The sequence below is a fragment of the Myxocyprinus asiaticus genome, chromosome 15 (genome assembly GCF_019703515.2).
Source record: "Myxocyprinus asiaticus isolate MX2 ecotype Aquarium Trade chromosome 15, UBuf_Myxa_2, whole genome shotgun sequence".
Classification (NCBI taxonomy): Eukaryota; Metazoa; Chordata; class Actinopteri; order Cypriniformes; family Catostomidae; genus Myxocyprinus; species Myxocyprinus asiaticus.
The window spans coordinates 17,271,379-17,291,373 of record NC_059358.1 but is presented as its reverse complement, the minus strand read 5'-3'; the positions used below and the strand labels follow the sequence as shown (position 1 = coordinate 17,291,373).

Genomic DNA, 19,995 nt, shown 5'->3' with positions numbered 1-19,995 from the left:
TCTTTAAAGCACACATGTGTAGGGGTGGCCTGCCCTTTTTGTTTGAATATTGCTTGTCCCTGTTTTTGTTAGTATAGGTAAATCTTCTTTTTTATATTTTTATTTTTCATACATTTAGGTTATTTATTTTATTTTAAGGGGTCACTCTGAAGTCTCTTTCCCGCTGCTTTTCTTTAATATTAATTGTTTACGGAGTCACATGACGCTATGCGAGGTTCGGACATATGAACGGTGAGCTCTGCGCACTTTGCTAATTTTAATACTTTTTATGTCATAAACCAGTGAGATTCGATACACTCTGATCTTTAACTGTTCTAGGAAGACAATATGTCAAAGAATTCAAAATCCTCGGGTTCTAGAGACATTAAAAGACACTTACGTGCTCAAACTGATGCCCCCGAGCAGGCCGCAAGCCAGGGAGCCGATTTGGCCTGAGAGGTGTGGGAAATTCAGTGAGAATTGTTGAACTTGTCGGCAATGCTGACGAAGGTTGTTGCTGATTTGGAGGATTGTGCTGTAATACGTCGATCGATCACTGCCATGGAGACAAAATTCACTGAGGTGGTTACAAAAGTGAGGGATGTCGAGAAACAGATCGATTATCTGGAGTCATCGGAGATGGAATTAGCTGCTAATCCGCTAGCAACCAAGGTGGATTTGGAGCATATCTGGGAGAAGATGGAGGACTTGGAAAACTGCAACCGGCGGAATAATGTACGAATTGTTGGAATTCCTGAGGACAAAGAAGGTCAGGATATGGTGAAATTCCTGGACGGGCTCTTTCCAAGTCTGCTCGACATAACAGGCCATAAGCTGGAAATTGGATTCCGGCTAGGAGATCATCCGATAAAGATCTTGTGTTACGCGAGGAGTAAGAAAGGAAGGCTTTCTTGGATGAACCACAGCATTTTCTTGTTCCCACACTTTGCGAATTTGACGAGAGAAACGCGATCGATTCAAGGAATGCAAGAAACTCTTACATCAACGGAAGTTTGCTTTTGCACTGATGTTCCCGGCCAAATTGAGAAAAGATGCTAAGGATGGCCATAAGATATTTACATGTCCCCAGCAAGCGATGTCCTTCATAAAGTTAATGGACTGAGTAAGTTATTTTGTGGTACTCATGTTGCAGCCAAGTGGACCGACTCACTGAACATTCACTTGACCGTCCGAGGCATCTTTTGTGTTCCTTTTTGTGCTGGTTCCGCCTGGAGTTTGTTTTGTGTAGTAGCACTCCTTCGGGACAGTGTTGGGGATGAATCTGCACATTCTTTGTGCTTATGCCTCCTATTGGTTGGAGTTTGGTTTGTGGAGTATTTCTTGCAGGACATTGGAGTGATTGGGTCATTTGTTGCACTTATGTAGCAGTCGAATGGGCCGGCTCACTGAACATTCGTTTGACTGTCCGAGGAATCTGAACGGCTTTTTTTTTTTTTGCTGGTTCTGCTAGCAGCTGGAGTTTTTTTTGTGGAGGAACACACTTTCGGGACAGTTATGTGATTGAGTCTATACATTCTTTGTGTTTATTCCACCTATTGGCTGGAGTTTGTTTTATAGATTATCTTCTGTTGTGTAATTCTGTCTCACAGAATTTTTATAGGAACACCGGACTTGAGCAATCTGACGGCAAAGTTGTCGCGGGGACTCTCATAGGCGTACATGGACTGTTTGAGTTTAGAGGGATGGACGGCAGTTGGTGCTGTCATGTGCAGGGTTAATGCACACGTTTTTCTTTTTTCTGTTTGTTTTGTTCTGGGGGAAGTTCGGGTTTTGATGGTCGCATCAGTGTTGGAATGTGGTCTTTATAATTTTAATTTTGACACACAATCTATTTTTTTCTAATATGTCAAAATGTCAAATGTTAATATGAGTGGATTGTCTCTCTCCACATGGAATGTGAATGGGTTGGGGCACCCCATAAATAGAAGGAAGGTTATTTCTCCTCTTAAATGTAAGAAATATGATATAGTGTTTCTTCAAGAAACGCATCTTTCCCCACAGGAAGCTGAAAAATTTGGGAAGATATGGGGTGGAAATGTTTTCTTTAGTGCTGGCTCAAGTAAGAGCAGGGGAGTCATTACACTGTTAAGTAAGCATCTACAAATCAAATGTCTCTACAGATTAAAGATAAATTAGGAAGAGTCATTATCGTTTTAGCAGAAATTCAGGGGCAAAGTTTGATTTGGGCTAATATTTACGCACCTAACGCTGATGATCAGGGCTTTTTTTTAAGATCTTGAAGGGATGTTGCAAGCCGCTGACACCCCTCATGATATATTATTGGGAGGAGACTTTAATCTATTGATGGACTCAGTCCTTGATCATAATGACGCTTCCTTGATCATACTGACGCTTCACAGGATGTGTAAAAATCTTGGTCTTAAAGATATTTGGAGACTATTGAACCCATCTGGAAGGGACTATACATTTTTTTCATCAATCCATAAGCTTTATTCTAGAATAGATTTTTATATATATCTAAGTCCCTCATTTCATCTGTTGTTGATTGCTCTATTGGAAACATTTTAGTCTTTGATCACGCCCTTGTGAGTTTAGAGGTGTTGCCACATATGGAGAAAAAGAAATCATATAGTTGGAGCTTTAATGTATCTGTGGTGAGCAGGGCTGAGGCGAGCGGCATCTGGGCAGAGCTAGGCCGGGAATATAAGTGGCGAATGACTTCCACCTGTGCGCCACACCAGCCTCACGTTCCAGCGAGGGGAGGCGGGAGTATTTAAGGAAACGAGACAGCGGCAGACGAGAGAGAGGTGTACGAAGCTCGTCCGTGTGTCTGAATGTTTTTATGATTTGACGCAGTTGGCTGAAAAGCAGTGCGTGGTTTTGTTTCTTTGTACACTGAAAAGTGTCATTAAATGTCTGTGTGTTTGTCAAGCCGGTCCCAGCTTCCTCCTTACCTACATAATTGTTAAACTGGTGCCGAAACCCGGGAAGGAGGAAGGATGCGCCATCAAGGAGTCCTCGCCGCTGACTGAGTATCGCAACACCGAGGGAGTGCTCGATCAGGTGGTGCTGGAGCACTGCATCAACCGGAAGGGACGGCTGAGGGGTCCAGTGCCATCGCCCGATGTCGCAGACGGAAGCACGACAGCGAACTGAGGGCCAATCGATGGCGTGTCCGGGGCCGGCGAGCCCGTTTCTCTCTCCTCTCTCTCCCTTCTCTGCTCCCCCCCCCTTCTCCTCTCTTTCACCCTGTTCCCCTAGAATTTTGGTTGAGGGTTCAGAGTTTTATGTGTGATGTTTTGGGCACTTGATTTCATTTTGCCCCAGACTCTGTATTCTAGGTGATGGGACGGTCATTAATATAGAGGATGGGTACATAAAGAATTGGGTCCTGACTGGTATTATGATCAGAAAACAGGTCATCCTTAGGGGATGGAAGTTGGCTGGAGCACCCTCGTTTCGAGAGTGGTGCACAGAGATGGGCAGGGTGGCGGCATTTGTGGGGATGACATATAGAAGGCTGGGCAACATGGGTTTATTTAAAAAAAAAAAAATGGGGCAGTTATTTTGACTTTTTGGAGGGCTCTCGGGGGGAAGCAGTGGAGGGAGATAGACAATGTTAAATGTGTGTGTGCATTCTTATTGTTTTGTTTAAGTATACTTTTTGTTTGTTTTTTTCTAAATACTTTCTGTTGATTTATTTATTTATTTGTGTGTCATTATTAATTTATTATTAGACCACTGAGGTGCGTGTTTGTGTTGGGTGGGGGTGGAAATGTTCGGAGGGAAGGGTTTTAAGTTCATATAATTTGATTCCGTATTTTCTGTCATGTTTATTTAATGTGACTGGAATCAATACAAAATTTTAATAAAATATTAATTGTTTACAACAATAAAAACTATTGTTTAATTTATACTCCGTTGTTCTCTTGTGTTTGGTATGACGGTTGTGCGAGAGTCATTGCCTTGTTGTGTCCTACCCCTAGGGGACGTAACAATAACAATAACAAAGACAAAGTAGGTCCGAGGGAGCACAATCCCTTGTGAAAAAAAGTGGCTGAAGCTCAGCTGACCTATGAATGTTCTTAGATACCAATGCAACATTCCAATTTTATCCAATACCTCAACTACTTTTCATGAACTGACTATCTTTTTAGGCCTCTAAGTTATAGGTTCACTTGGTTATGGTGCTGGGTTTGGACTTGTGTATTTAAAGATGAATAAGGTGTAGACGTGACATTCTGTGTTTACCTCAGCCAGCAATGTGAGGGCGTGAACGCTGTATACAGATGGAGTAAAGCTGGAGGCCTCCATCACTGTGAGCATTAGATCTGAAATGCACAAACTGTTAGTGAGAGACTCACCAGACACTCATGCAGATGTATGTGCTTACAGGAGGTGAACTGCACAGACTATATCAGATAGACACACATAATCACTGACCTTCGACATCAGCCTCCAGACTGGCCCCATCCACCATGATCTGAGGGGATGGTTTGACCTCCAAGTTTCTTCTCAGCCATGTGGTCTGTTCTAAGGAGGAGCCAGCGATCGTACCAATGGCCTCTACAATCTTATGGGTCACATCCTGGGGAATCGTGATTTTATGATTTAATGTAAACATGTAAAGAAACATAAGAAACAGTCGATACTGAAACACTGTCCAATAGAAAGTAAAAGATCTTAAAAGAATTTAGTGGCTTTTTTGAATTTATGGTATTGTTAGATTCTCATTAGGAAAGTTTATTTCTAAATAGATATAATGTGATGCATGCAACCCTTACAAAAAAATACTGTTGCGAACATGATGTAGTGATGGTATTAGATGGTAATGCAATTGTTCAATTGTAGGGCTTATGGGTAGAAGATTTACACTGATATTTTCTTCCAAGTTATAAAAACTAAGACACAGAGGCCCGCAGTCCACACTGGAATTCCTCATACATTTAAAGACTCTGCCAGGACAGCGCCCTAAAGTCTGAATCAACCATGTGGAAATTAGACGAAATGCACATCTGCCAAACCTTAACCATCTTGAGGACAAAGGTAGATCTGTGGACGCACCAAGACCTCCTCGTCCATGTTGTAAATCAGAAATGCCCTAAACATTAATGGTCATCACATGACTGATATGGCCATCTCGGCCATCTCAGCAAGGAGACCCTCACCTCTAAAGGGTAGAGGTGATGGTCATTATAATCATCGTGTGCTAAAACTCATTACCAAGACACAGAGCTAAAGCAGACTCCCTCATGAAACCCCCTTAATTGCAACGGACAACACATAATTCCAACACTACAACTTCTTTGTTCTGTTTCATAACCAGTTTCTATGCTTAAGATTAAAGGAATCATGACATATCCTCTCTGATTGTTATTCTGCAAACATCTTTGACACAATTGCTGGACTCACTCAAATCTGACTTTACACTTCACAATGCACATAACCAAGTTTTATATGCAAACATGCATCACATGATGCCTAAATGTGGTTAGAATCATAGAATGCATATATAATTTTAATGTGTAGAGAAGTAACCACAAAGAGAAAGTATGTCATGTTTCATATGTAAATGATTGTCTGTTTACATAGAGAATGTTGATGTTAACAAATGTCATGTCTCTTGCACCGATTTCATTATATAAAAGTCAGGACAAAAGTATGCTCTTTTTCTGAGCGGGAAAGCTGTGGAAAATTAGTACAAAGAGTCATAAGTTAATTACCTTGAGGGGAGGACACTTTGACCACAGGCCCTCAGAAAAGCCACCTCTGATTGGCTTAGAGCCTCTTCGGGGTGGCCAAACAGAAATGGTTAAAAGACCAGCCTGGACAACCCCTCTTATAGCCTCTCTTCTCTGCTATATGGCATACACACACTTTGACCTCTGTCCCAGGAAGTCCTGAGTCCTCCTTGTGGGAGGCCTCGCTTCCGAGGCTCTACCTGGTCATTCCATCACCCATCCATCAAACCGAACAAAGACCTCCTGGAACTGAACGCAACGCAAGTACAGACCTCCAGACTCTCGCTGAAATCTGGTGCTTTCTTTAATATCATTTGAGAAACTCGACCTCAAATCACAGTGTACTAAATGAATTCTCATTAAGAGCTTTGCGGGAGTTTTCAAACTCCATCCTGTCCGACTTCTCCAAAGATGTCATAGTCATCGCTTCAAAGTCCCGCCTGATCATTCCAGCACCGAACTATCCGGCATCCATGATCTTATACAGAGGTTCAAAACATCAACGGAGCACAACCAGAACTTTCTACGGACACTGTCAAAGAACCAAAAGCAACGAAACGCAAGTACACCTCCAGACTTTTGCTAGAAAGTGCTGGTGTTTTATTTACATACTTCGGGTAATCTGATTGCAAATTAAGTATCGGTGGTTCTCAGGGCATGGTCTATAAACACAGATCATGTTACAGATAATTTCCATTCACCTTCTGTTATAGCTCACTCACCAACCTGTTTTATGTTTATCTATGTGTTAGTTTAGTTTTATGTTGTAAATTAGCAATAGTCTTCTTTGTATTCAAAGAGAATTTGACTGTGTATTTCATCAAATCATATTGGTCCCTAGAAATCTGTCGATCCTAAAGCCACATGCTCATAAAAATTGTTTAAACCTATTTGTGATATTATTTTCAATCACATTGAAAGTAGTATTACTGTATGAATTAACATTACGCTCATATCAACTCATCGCTGGCCGAAGACTTTGATCTTACGTAAAGATTAATTCTTATATTATTCCCCGAATCAAGATTCCCATTGAGCTAAATTCTTTGCATTAGTGGTTGGAAAATGATGCAGGCATAAGCTTAAAGCAATAAGCTAACCATTATGCAAATTCCCTACATATAATTGGTGATGAATGCTGGCAGTTGTAAATATACCCTATCACAAAGTCACTAATTCCCTACATATAATGGCGGTTGAACGCGGCCAAGATTCATAAACTAATTATTTACATATAAAATCCAACACAATATACCATAATAAAGTATGATTATCATATTTATATAACATTGTACTGTACATGTCGAAAATCATGGTAATGCTTTTGGAAGTGAAGATGCAAAAAAACTGGTGAGTGAGAGGTTCTGCTCACCTGTAGCTCTCGCTGGTCCTTCTTGCTCTCTAGGGTGGGATTCTTCAGGATAAACTCATTCAATACACTAAAGAAAACATCAAATTAATTTTGGAAATCTAATACAGACTGCAATTTTAGAAGAACAAATTAAAGAATAACTATGCTAGGATCTGTGAGATGGCACACACCCAAGAATGAGGAACTGTCCCGGAGCGGGCAGACTGAGCTGCACAGAGTCCTTCAGCAATGCTAAAAGTGATGGCCAGCTGTCAACCAGACTAGACACTGGAATCCTGAAGGAGACAAGACAAGAGCTGTGAGATTGGCAGTGTAAATACTACAATTCACTCAGTTCGCTTGGCACAAACTGATATTATTTTAGTCAATTAACTCACCTCTGCACATAGGCATAGAAAAACTGAAGCATGCAGACCTCCAAGGAAAGATGCTTCTGTGAAATAAAGAAATACTAAGTTGAGTCTACAAAACCATCTACAAAATCAACAACAGTATCAAAACAATCAGACTACTAAAGAAGACACAAATGCTATAAGGGTATGTTGGACACTACACCTTCTCTTTGGCGATGGCTGGGGGTTGCTTAAGGACTTCCTTCACTGTCTGTATCACTGTCTCAGTTCGCATGGCACTTACAGAACGAACAAGTTCAACAAGGAGAAGCTGTTCCTCACTCGCTGTGGGAATGACCTAAAATACATATAAATACACACAAAAATGAGCAAAATCATGTCTCAGGAAGTGTCAGGCTTTCTGAGACCATAAGGGAAACAGATGACTCTTGGTGTTGTTCATACCTTGTTCCTGGATGGAATTTTAGCCTGCTTCCTTTCATTCCACACATAAGCAATAGCGGCCATGAAGTGAGCTCCATGATTCATTGAGATTGGGCCCAGTAGCTCTAGGATTTGCTGCCTGAGATTCTGTGAACAACCAGTGAAATCATTTCTAGTTAGCACAGCACACTGACCACAGGCAAGATCATAGTGTAGGCCTTAACTGTCCAGCTTAAAGGGATAGTTCACCCAAAGATTAAACTTCTGTCATCACTTACATGTTTTCCAAACCTGTAGGACTGACTCTTTTGATGAGCCTCAGTTACCATTCACTATCATTGCATCTTTTTTTCTATACAATGAAAGTAAATGATTACTGAGGTTGTTATTCTGGCAAAAATCTCCTTTTATGCGCCATGGAGAAAAGAAAGTCAAACAGGTTCAGGAACAACATGAGGGGGAGTAAATGATGACAGCATTTTCATTTTTGGGGAAACTATTCCTTTAAGTCCTAAACACTGTACAGTCTCCTCATGGTACCTTTGTGGATCCTAGGTTGATGTTCGAGGTGGAGCAGGCAGAGGCTGCAGGCGGCCTGTCAGAGCTGTCAGCCAGATAAAGGACACCCCACAGCAGGGTTACAGAGGACATGATGGTGTGCAAGATGGAGAGAATCCCCGCCCGGGCCTCTGCAAGGTGCTTCTGATCTACATTCACCTGGAGCTGAAGAATAAATGCACGTAAGAACAATTACATACTCATACGATTTGTTCGTGCTAAACACAAAATTATATTTTTTGATGTCCATTAGTTTAATCATTTTCAAAATTAGAGAACAGATTTAATAAGCAAACCAATTATAGGTAAAATATTGGGCTGACAAAAAGCCACTGTGGATTACATTGCCATGGGCTGCAAAACAGGGATGGATGACTAGCTCCCTCACCTGGTGATATTGTGATGTTGGGTCTAGCAGACAATAATGGATTATGGCTGTCATTCCTTCTAGTACAGTCAGAATCAGGTCAGGAGGAATACACAGTGCCATCCACTGGGGCCTGAGGATATGATACACAGAGTAAACACGCACAAATTGGTTCTCTTTTCATAAACAAAACATTTCTTCAAAAGTGCATAATACTCAATAACACTCAATAAATTAGGTATTGCTGATATCGAACAGTGCCCTCTTGTCGATGTAAATAAGTCTATACTGCCATTTGACCTTAAAGGGATAGTTCACCCAAACATGAATCTTCTGTCATCATTTACTCTTGTAATTTACATTTGTTGTTCTAAACTTTTATGACTTAAGGTGCATTTTGTGTAAGTGCATAATGCAGAGTGCGCCATTTGTGACACAGCTTTTCTTTTTTCTTTTCCATGGAACACAAAAGGAGATGTTAGGCAGAATGACAGCCTCATTCTCCATCCACTTTAATTGCATCTTTTTCCCATACATTGAGGCAGTCATTCTGCTTGACATCTCCTTTTGTGTTTCACGGAAGTCAGATAAGTTTGGAACAACATGAGACTGAATAAATGATGACAGAATTTCCATTTTTGGGTGAACTATTCCTTTAAAATGTAAATTACCCTGTTCCTCTGCTACACAGCAGAAGTGGACTAGTACCTGGTATCCGTGAGACCCGTCTCATAACGATATTGCTGGATAAGGTTATCAAGGTTTTTGCACAGCTGAAGCGTAACAGAGGCAACTACTCGCCGAAGCACTTTGCCCATGTAAGGCAGAGTGGCTGTGACGAGGCCGATCCACTGTGGGTGCATCATGCAGGCGTGGTGCTGATGTAGCGCCCGGATCACTGCACACAGAAACATGCCCTGCGCTGTGATGGGCTGCCCATGCAGATACTGCAGGGAAGCCATGGGTTGCTGCGGGTTGACGTGCTCTACCTCCCCTCCGATTAGTTCAAACCCAGACCCGGGCCCACTAGCTCCTCCACCAGAACCTGCCGACCCTGGACCCCCTTCCCCACCCTCCTCCACTGGGATCAGCACGCGATGCTCCAAAACCACCAGGCTCTGGAGAAGCCGCAGAAGCTGCGACTGTATGGCGCTGCAGTTATCCAGCTGGTCCTCAGACAGATTGATGATGCTGTCCTCTGAAAGGCCCTCTTCGACAGCAGCCACATTGGTACCAAGGACATGATGTTCATGCCACTTTTGCACACTGAAGATGGTGGAAAGCAAACAGTGTAGCACTACCTTCTGCACCTTGCATTTGGACAGCACATCACAAATAAAGCTCGCAAAGCCCTTGGCTGAGCCCCCAGTGATCTTGGTAAGCTCACTGAAGAGCAGCGTCAACACCTCCACGCTGGTCAGCTGCATGGCATGGTTGCCTGCCAGGTCCTGTGATGTGGCCAGCACATGGGCCGAGTAATAGCTGCGCAGAAAATAGAGGCAAAGGGAGATGATGACCTCCAAGAACATGGCACTTCGGAAGGAGTGGGAGTGCGAGTCTTGTGGGATGGGACAGTAAAAATCCTTGCCCATGACAGAGACACGATGACGTGATAACAGGTTTTGCAGGAGAGAGAGCTGCGGTGTGTACGTGTTATTTATGCTGGTAGTGGAGATGGCGCTCACAAATCCTGCTGGTGAAGTACGCAGCATGGCTGCAATGGCTGAGAGTGCATGCAGAGTGCGAGAGGAGTCGTAGAGCTGAAGGTAAAGCAGCACATGCTGGTATAGGGGATGGATGTTAAACCGAGGAGGTGACCCAGATGCGCGAGATCCTCCAAATCCACTGGCAGCCCCACCACTAGGCGAGCCTATGTCACTCTCAATTTCAGAAACCTCACCCTCCCCACAGCTGTACCAGTTCTCTAAGTCCAGACTGTCCCTGAAGAAGATGCTGGGTGGCCGGCTCTTCTCCGTCTGGTTGGTCTTGCGTCTCTCATCCTCTTTTCTTTTCACCTTCTTGGTTTTGGGCTTGGCCCCTGGGGATTTGTCCACCAGGCGCTCCATTATCTTGCCCTTTAGGCTTAGCTGCGTGCTGCTGTGGCTGCGCTTGCAGTGCGGGTCATTGACCTGGAGGCTCTGTTCAGTGGAGGCATTGCCACCACTGTCCGGAAGCATGACGATCGAAGGGGAGGAGCTATGGCGGGCGATGCCTTCCCGATGCTCTTCCTCCCCTGAAGCATCAATTGTGGCCACAGTCAGGAACTCCAAGGTTCCCCCTGCAACCAGTTCTGGGAGTGTTCTAGGTTGTGTGTTTGAAAAGGGGGCCAGCGGGACACATGTCCCAGTGGACATATCTGTGGAAGAGTTGGTGCTGTCAGAGTCTGTCTGAGGCCAGGCCTCAGGGGATGAAGCCGTCTCACTTGACTCTTTCTCCACCATTTGCACCACCTTGTCCACTAGCTCAGTGAGCACAGCAGAAACTGCCTCATGTAAGTACTCTTCCTCCACCGAAGAGGATTGACAAAGCACAGGGTCAGATATGTTAACAGTGCTACCACCTCCTTCTGGTTCATCAAAACTGCCATTGTCCACAGTGGATGACTGAGAGCCACTGGAATCAGAGCTCTGGGGCTCCCCCTGCTGATCAGGAGGTTGATATTCACCACAGAGTTGCAGGTTCTCACTGCTAAGGCTCAAGAGTGAAAGACTGTCACTCAAAGGATTAACCGTCAGGCTAAAAGGTTCCATATCATCCAATGGGATCCCTCTGCCACATTCTTGGAAACCCCTGTGGCCATCCACTGATATCTCGCTATAATCTGCAGAGATGACAAATTTATTTTCATTAACATGCTATATATTTTTTATGGTAAAAATGCAAAAGATGTTAAATCTATTTAAAAACACTAAGATAAAACCTTCTTACTTTCAGCATAGCTCATATCCCTCATGTAAATGGGGTCAGAGGACTCTTGTTCTGCTGGGTTAGGGAAGGCCTGGGCCCAGTGACACTGTGCTTGAACACGCTGGATGGACACCCGGTGGGTTTTAGGGTGCAGAAGTAACAGCAAAAGAGGCTCGAGAACACGAGCAATGTCATGTCTCTGCAAAACCTGGTTTAGCCAGGCCCGCCCAACAGCACTCGCCGAGCCATCCCAATAACTGAGACAGTCTAACATAATAAAAAGAGACCTACAAGAGACAGTGCAGGTAAAGGATGGTATGGAGCTTGAAAGACCAATGGACAAATGGTGAAAATCACCTCACGACAAAGTAATATTGCAAAGTAAAACTGCTGTTACCTGTCAAAGGTGCGATTGAAAGGGGAGGACTTGGTGATGTTCAGGTCTCTGGTCAGGTGCCAGAGAACAGAGAATTTTACATGGGCCTCCAACCGTATTCTCTAAAAGAGAATTTAGAAATGAAACATGTGAAACTATATCTGTGAACATATATATGTGCTCATCCAAACCCCTTGAATGTGAGGTGTGTGCACATGTATGACCAACCTTGTCCCGATGCATGAGCTGCTGGCTGATGACATCTTCACAAATGCTGGGAGAGGGAGCCAGGTTGTGAAGCTGGTAAAAGAGCTCCACACTGCGCTTGTGGTGCTGGGGGGTCTCCTCTCCCAACTGATCCCACAAGATCAGGGCTACACTCTACAAGAGACAAATGAGACACTGATCAAAACAGAAGGAGAGACTAAATGAGAAAAAAAAAAAGAAATTGAGAAAGGAAATAATCCAAACCTTAAAGAAATCTGTCTTCTCTGCAATGTACTTCAAGATACCCTGTGTGAGTGGTGGACGAATCACCACTGCAACACGACCATGGCTAGGACTCATTGGCTGGCCCGAGTCTGGACTGCCCACACACTCGGCTGTCACCATAGCTACTGACTGTGTGAGACCAACAAGGTCCATGACAAGAGAGATAGCCACTGCCTGGATACTGAAATCAGCAGCTAAACAGCATGCATCCATCAGAGTCTGAAGCCACACCGCTGGCTGAACACTCTCACCTGTTGGCAAAGCATAGGCACATTGCAAATATGCAACACAGAGGGATTTTGCCACTAGAGTTAAAAATATATCCTGCATTTCTGAAAAAGGATGTGCATTAAATACCCTGAATTCCCTTTTCATTAAATTCAAGCTTCTTGTGATAATACATACAAGGTACATGGTACAAAGGGAGAAATAGCAGCATTGGTAATTTTTTACCTGCCTGCTCCTGTTTGGTGGGTGAGGACTTCAGGTTGCCCTCAGCAATGTACACTGGAAAACTGGAGCACTCCAGGAAGAGCTGACAGGCAGCTGTGAAAGCAGCCAGACACTCCTGCTTAGAAGGCACCTGCTTCTCAAATTCATTTTGACTTCTTTTGTCAACCAACACTGTCAGGGTATCCATCTCAGCACTGCTGCTCCTCCCTGCCTCTGCCTGTCCACCTGGGGTGATGTAAAGCCTTACCAGGCAAGAAAGGAACTGTTGGAAATGCTCAAGGCAGCACTGTATCACTGGCTTGTCCTGGGGCTTGCTGTTTGCTGAACTACTCAGCCCAGGTTTGGGTTTAGATTTGGGTTGGATGGGCCCATTCTCAGGGCTGGATGAATCAGCCTCGGGGTGCTGCGTGTTGTCAGGTTGCACCCCATGTTCTGCCTGGTACTGGATGAAGTCAGTGAATCCACTCTCTGACAACCTGCTGCTAGAAGGGTTCTCGCCTTCCTCAAATACATCAGTGCTGCCAGGGATTTCTTGGGTGACTGGTAGTGTCTGAGCAAGATGGGGCATTAAAGCAGAAAAAGACTGTCAATATCAAAGTTAAAGTCTAAGTTATTGTTATTTCTCTCAAGAGTTATTGTCATCTCTCTCCTGCATGGCATGAGAAGGAACAACATAGTGTATCCTGACATCACTGTGCATAAATGAACATGTAAACATAAAAGTTCCAGAGGGGGGGCAAGAGGTGGCTGTGGCCGTTTGCCTTTGGATATTTTATAGGTTCCTTAAACCATTAGGCCTGTGTCCTGCTGAACTCATTTCATTCTTGTTTAAATAAAATATCTAAACAAATGCATGCAATTACAGTCTCCAGTTATCTTGATCACTTTTTGTGAGGTGGGGGATTTTGGCTAGTGAAAATGCTGAGTGGCAAGTGACCTTGGAAAACTACTAGCCACAGTGGCCAGTGAGCCAAAAAGTTCATTTCAAACCCTGAAGATGTGACTCAGCCAAGTGTAAACACATTTGGTTGTTCAGGCCACATATAGAAACTTTACTCCTCCCAAACAGTACTACGTCAACATACAGAACTTTGAGAGCCCATGACAACAAATAAAATGCGGCACATACAGTAACAGCTAATGCCTACTATAGCACAATAGTCAAGTAAATTTTAGAAATTTTAGCCACCCCCTGTTTGTAGTTTGTAAGAGCCACTTCAAGTGCAGAAAAATGTCAGACCAAATTTATATCTGCCTAGACACACTTATGTGGCCAAGAGCACATGGAATTGGCATGCCCAATCAGAAAGTAACTACATATTCCCCATGTGAAATGCCTAAACAAACTGTAAAAGGGCAGAGATGAGAGAGTGAAAAACAGCTATGTGGCACCACATAATGCCTGTGAACTAGTGCCAACGGGTTTTCCTTGTTAGGCTTGTTTCAAAGCTTTTAAAAGCCACTAAAATTAAAATGAGATTCTTTGAACCTTATTTGATTTAAATGTTTTAGTAGTTATCACAGGAAGCATATGTGATTTACATTTTACATATACAGTAAAAAGATATAAAAAATATAGAATATTCAAGGTCTTTATAAATTAAAAGCTCACTGGAAACTCGCAATTCCTATTAATTTGGTTGTAACATAGGAATATAACCTTACAAATATAAAGCAGCAATGTGCATCTGTCTGCTGTTATTAACATGTACAGAGTTCCCACACATTTCGACCAATTGCCATGACTCTATAAGGATTTGTAAAAAAAAATCAGAAATTGCACTCCAAGAGAAATTTCTAGCTGTTGAAATATTTTAGAGCTGACTGTAACAAGAAAAAAATATTACAAAAAAAAAAACTTTTCCAGGCCCAGAAATCGCCATTTTAAATTCCCCAAATTTTCCAGGTTATACAGGACTATGGGAACCCTGCATGTATTATGCTTCAGTTTAAGCTTTTAAAGCACTAATAAAGATTTGCTTTGAGGAAAATTTATTTAAAGAGTTTTAACCACTTGATTGTCAACTCTAACCCTTTTCTCCTCTTTGTCTCTGGTTGAAGGGGTAGTGGCACCAGAGGATGGGCCGGAGGGCAGTGCCAAGGGTGACACCAGTGGGGGCTGGACCTTGCTGAGGATCTTTGAGCAGAGACGCAGACAGTGGGTGAGCTCTCTGAGGCCCAGGGCCTGCAGGTGTTTGGTAAGAGCAGAAACCATCCGCAGAAGCAACTGAGGTAGGTGCTCTGTCTGGATCTCTATGTATGTCTCCTAAAGAGACAAAGAGAGACAGAGAAAGAAAAATATCAAGGAGAGAAGGGCTCAGATGCTGGCTTATATTGAGTTATCAGGAGGTCGATCCCTGCATCCCAATTCTGTCATTATTTACTCATCATTATGTTGTTCCAAACCAGTTTCTTTCTACAATGGAACACAAAAGGTAAATTTTTGAAGCAACAACATGAGGGTGAGTAAATAATGACAGAATGTTCATTTTCAGGTGACCTATACCCTTAAAAGTAAAGGTTAAAATCCTGAAAAGCAAAACTGAAAATATTAAACCATTTAGGCTTTTATGTGTGGAATAAAAAGGGCATGTAAGTGGTACAAGCTTAAGGACCTTTAATAACCAGTGAGCAGTTTGGCAAATGTACATCACATGCAAAATGATGGTTCTACCTTCCAAAACATCCATAGATAGACATGATGAGTGGTTTGTTCAAATAACATAGCTGTTTGCATTTTTTAGCATAATATTATTGACAATTTTATCACAAATTCTTACAACAATTATAAAGTGATACATCAAATACAGTACATAAAGTACAATTATATATGATGTGCTATATAACAGAGTAGAACACTGATTCTTGAGATAAGGGACAAAACATGTCCTACATACAAAAGTCCTATATAAGTTACAAAATCAACAAATTAATAATAATAAAAATACTGAAAATGATAAATCTAAAGGAAATGTGTATACTCAGGGCATTTATTACTTATATTTTTAAATAATTTCACTAGAAAAATTTTAAATAGCATGCTCTATTTTTGGAAGCTATTTCAAATTTCTATTTATCCTCAGCAAGAGGTCACAATGTTAAACTTCCAAACAAAGTGTTTAAAAATGCAACAAATTCATAAATATTAATATCAAATGAAAGGTAGGGATCTGTAAGATATCAAACAATATATAAAGTAAACTTTAAATTATATTTTCCATAATAACTGGAAAACTTTGCATCAACTCTGTCAGATTGTTTAATAATCCTGAATAAATCAGACAATGTCATGGTTGGCTATAACTCCAAGTACCCCTTTCCCACTTCCTACTCATGGTGGATGCAACAGTAGAACACACGGTCTGGTAATGTTTTTATATTTATATTTTATACAAACAATGTTTAAGTCTCTGCTATCACAGCTTCAACATGTCAACACCATCATCCCATTGTGTTAATTTCTGTTAAGAATTGTGGAATCATTTTGCCATTTTAGTTTATGTTAAAGAGGCAGCTTAAACGGAGGAAAAAAACTAAATGGCTCCAGTGAACAACACATGGTTAAGATGGAAAAATATTCAATTTTGTCAATTCCGTCAGAATTTTCAGAATTGTGTGAAAACAGAAAAAAAAAATGTAAAGAATGTATTTTATCACAACTCATTTACTGAACACCATTATTAGACAGTTAAAGACTTTACACTTTTGATGGATGGATCAAATTAAAATAGCATGCTTTTAAGTGTGTCTGACGAAGTTGACAAATTACAGTAAGATGTAAGTTATGAAGTGAATAAATGTCAATTTTCAGAAAAAAGCATTTGATAAAAACCTGTTCCCTTACATGGTTTGTTGGCTGAAACCTTTGTCTACAAATATATCCATTTAAAATTTAGCTTAATTTAGTACGAAAAAATGAAAACCAAGGTAAAAAACATGTTTTGTTCCTTCTCTCAAGAATCAGTGAGAAAAGTACAACTTTCTAGAAATTAATATGGATGTTTCTGGAAAGATAGCCAAATCCGATTAAAGCAGAGTGAAGCCAGGTGAGGTGAAGAGGCAAGAAAGAGCATTACTGTACCTGGCAGATAACCCTCATGCTTCTAGTAGGCTTTGAGGAAGAGAGAGAGAGAGAGAGAGAGAGAGAGAGAGAAAGCATAGATTTTCAACAGAAGAAGCAAGCAGAGTAGAAGCCAGAAAACACACTTCAGAAACCCAGATTGGTTCATTAACAATCTCTGAAACTCTCGCAAGCTTTCCTTCAAGGACATCAACAAACACACAAAGTTGTGCACATGCAGAAAACGTCTAAACTATGAGGTTCAGACAAAAAAGGGCTGAGTCTCTCAGTTGGATTTCTAACTAAACAGTAACAAACAGGGCATAATATCAACTGAGACTGCACTAAACAGAAGTTTGACACTTTAAACCTTTTCATATTTACTTTAATTTCTTTTTCCTGCTGTCACAAGATCACTTTCTCAAAGCAGAAAATGGATAATATGAGGGGATTTGAATAAAAATAGGGGTATTTTAAAAGCTATAGCTGAGTGTGAAGGCAAAAGTTACCAACCAAAGACACAATATCCAACAGGAAGTCCACCAGCTCACAGAACTCAACCAATGATCGTGCTGATGTCTCAGAGTTCATAGTCTGCCCTGGGACATGACTGCTCTGAGTCCATCTAAAATGCAACAGGAATGTTAAACAAGAACGGAACAGACTGGTTTTCAAAAACTCATATTTTGTTCAATCATTAAAGGTATACTGTAGTTAACCCAAAAATGAAAATTTTGCCATCAGTCACTCATGCTCATGTTGTTCCAAACCCGTATTACTTTCTTTGTTATTGTTAAAACATTAGGCAGAATATTAGCCTCAGTCACCATTTACTTTTTTTTTTATCTTTTCTCCATACAATGAAAGTGAATGGTGACTGAGACTAACAGTCACCATTCCACAAAGATAGAAAGTCATATGGGTTTGGAAACAACATGAAGGTGAGTAAATGATGACAGAATTTTCATTTTTAGATAAACAATCCCTTTAACACATACATAAACACACCTGCAGCACTCCTCAAACCATAGTGCAATATAATCCCACATGTAGTAGGGCTCAAAGGAGTTAAACAAGAGGTTTGCTGTTTTAATGAGCTCTGCCGTCTTCTTGTTTTCTCTGAGTTTGCTGAAAGAACAAGGAAAAAGATTAATTTTTAATACATTTTAAGAAAACAATATGTAATTGTTGCCAAAAGAGTAAGTGGATGCAATGCTTTGCAGACCTGCTAAGCTGAGTTTGGTCTTTGCTGAAAGGGTTTTGATTCTGAAGGTCCAGCTCAGCGCGGCACTGAGTGTGCAAGGTGCGGAACACTTCGATTAGAACATCCTCCAAGATTGCTGGACCTAATTAAAGTGGAGAAGAAGATTTAAATGTGAAAGAGAACCCACGAGCTCTTTGATGCAGGTTTGAGCATAAACACCACAGAGCATGAGAGCAATCTTGTAGATGCATGTTGTAGATGCATGTAGTAACGGCTGTACCCAGCTCAGGCTTGTCGAGAAGGCTGATGAGGATACGGAAGGGCTTCAAGTCATGCATCAGGATGCTTTCCTCCTCCCCTCCTCTGGCCTTGCCCTGCAGGATCCCCACCATGGCCTAGAAAAACACAGTCACATTCAGAGACACTATATCAATCTACTTAAAGGGACAATTCAAAAGATGGTCATTTGGGTTTGGAACGACAAGAGGGTAAATAAATAATGACAGAGTTTTCTCATCCTGACTTAAGAACTTCAAGACCTTTAGCATCAGCTTGATTACAAACTCTTACGCTATCAAAATAACATGGTGGTGTGACTGAAGACATATAGCGGAAGGTAAGGACTAGGTTTACTCAAGTACTCAAGACGGTTTTTCCTTCTTCATTATCCTTTAGATAAAAAGGTTGCCTCTCCATCATATCATGAAAGTGTGTTTGTTTTTAGCTCTTCGGGGATTTCATACTTGGATTAATGCACGGCTGCACAGGCAGAGGAACAGGCGGTCCCTGCAGTAACCTACTTCCCAAACAAGCGTGATCCAACAATTGGCCCAAACCAGATGGCACAAAATCAAACAGATCCCCATCAAATAAAACAAGAGGAAAAGGCCAAAAACAAAACTCCCCCTCTTTAAGGCCCCAAACTCTACCCTAGGAGTACCAGGATGTCAAACGCATGGACCTAAAATGCTCAGTCTGTAGGGACCAGTGTCTCATTGCAAGCCAAGCCATGCATACAGACCACATGGAGAGAAGTGTAGACTCAAAGAGTGACTTATTGAAAAGATGCGTGCATCCATATGTGTCACTGCAGACAGAACAAAAAGGTTTGATCTTACAGCAAAAGCAAACTCAAACTTAAAAAAGAAAGAACGTTTGAAGTTTCTATGCTGCTTTAATGGAAATCTCTGTGTATGGAAACATTTATGTAGATTTCTGATGCCCCATCAATGTTTTTTTTATTTTTTATGAACACTTCAGATCGACCCCTCTCACTGCATCAAGTAAAATTTGGGTGAAACACTGGTGCAAAACTATCACTGTTTGGACTGCATGTTCTTGTTTAAGCTTACTCCATTCACCATACCTGAACGAGCATGTCCTTGGAGTAAGTGTTGAAGTAGAGTGTGGCGTGCTCTTCTGGATTGCTGAGACGGGTACTGCGAGGGCCTGCTCGTACACCATTGTTATCAAAACCTGAAACATCACCACACACACAATAGCACATAGATATGTGTGACTAGACAATTAGACATTCATTCCTAAACCCTTTAATAACTTAAAGGTGAACAGAGATACAAGGAAATAAAAAAAGAAAGATTATACTTATAGTACCACCATAACAGTATTCATGGAATACAAACTTACCACAGTGTTCGTTCCCAGGATAGAGATGGCAAGTATGAAAAAAAATAACATCAACAATAAACACTTCACAGAAATGGTGGG

The 19,995-nt window shown here is 41.7% G+C and overlaps 1 protein-coding gene across 3 annotated transcripts in view; it reads right to left on the bottom strand.

Annotated features, from left to right (window-relative positions):
• The window catches only part of LOC127453283 (protein dopey-1-like), a 31,608-nt gene that overhangs the window by 7,963 nt on the left and 3,650 nt on the right, over positions 1-19,995 (bottom strand). Inside the window, exons 8-29 of one of the 3 annotated variants that reach the window (XM_051719532.1) lie at positions 19,634-19,743; positions 18,548-18,662; positions 18,289-18,409; positions 18,072-18,191; positions 17,577-17,688; positions 17,085-17,114; positions 15,036-15,269; positions 13,004-13,553; positions 12,530-12,801; positions 12,287-12,439; positions 12,080-12,180; positions 11,704-11,969; positions 9,484-11,596; positions 8,797-8,908; positions 8,391-8,573; positions 7,872-7,997; positions 7,630-7,764; positions 7,452-7,507; positions 7,245-7,349; positions 7,075-7,141; positions 4,405-4,549; positions 4,213-4,292 (exon numbers count right to left, since the gene is read on the bottom strand). In XM_051719532.1, coding sequence (XP_051575492.1) covers positions 4,213-4,292; positions 4,405-4,549; positions 7,075-7,141; positions 7,245-7,349; positions 7,452-7,507; positions 7,630-7,764; positions 7,872-7,997; positions 8,391-8,573; positions 8,797-8,908; positions 9,484-11,596; positions 11,704-11,969; positions 12,080-12,180; positions 12,287-12,439; positions 12,530-12,801; positions 13,004-13,553; positions 15,036-15,269; positions 17,085-17,114; positions 17,577-17,688; positions 18,072-18,191; positions 18,289-18,409; positions 18,548-18,662; positions 19,634-19,743 — 5,306 coding nt within the window. The remainder of the gene's footprint in view (positions 1-4,212; positions 4,293-4,404; positions 4,550-7,074; positions 7,142-7,244; positions 7,350-7,451; positions 7,508-7,629; positions 7,765-7,871; positions 7,998-8,390; positions 8,574-8,796; positions 8,909-9,483; positions 11,597-11,703; positions 11,970-12,079; positions 12,181-12,286; positions 12,440-12,529; positions 12,802-13,003; positions 13,554-15,035; positions 15,270-17,084; positions 17,115-17,576; positions 17,689-18,071; positions 18,192-18,288; positions 18,410-18,547; positions 18,663-19,633; positions 19,744-19,995) is intronic. The other 2 variants (XM_051719533.1, XM_051719534.1) reach the window with 2 other exon arrangements.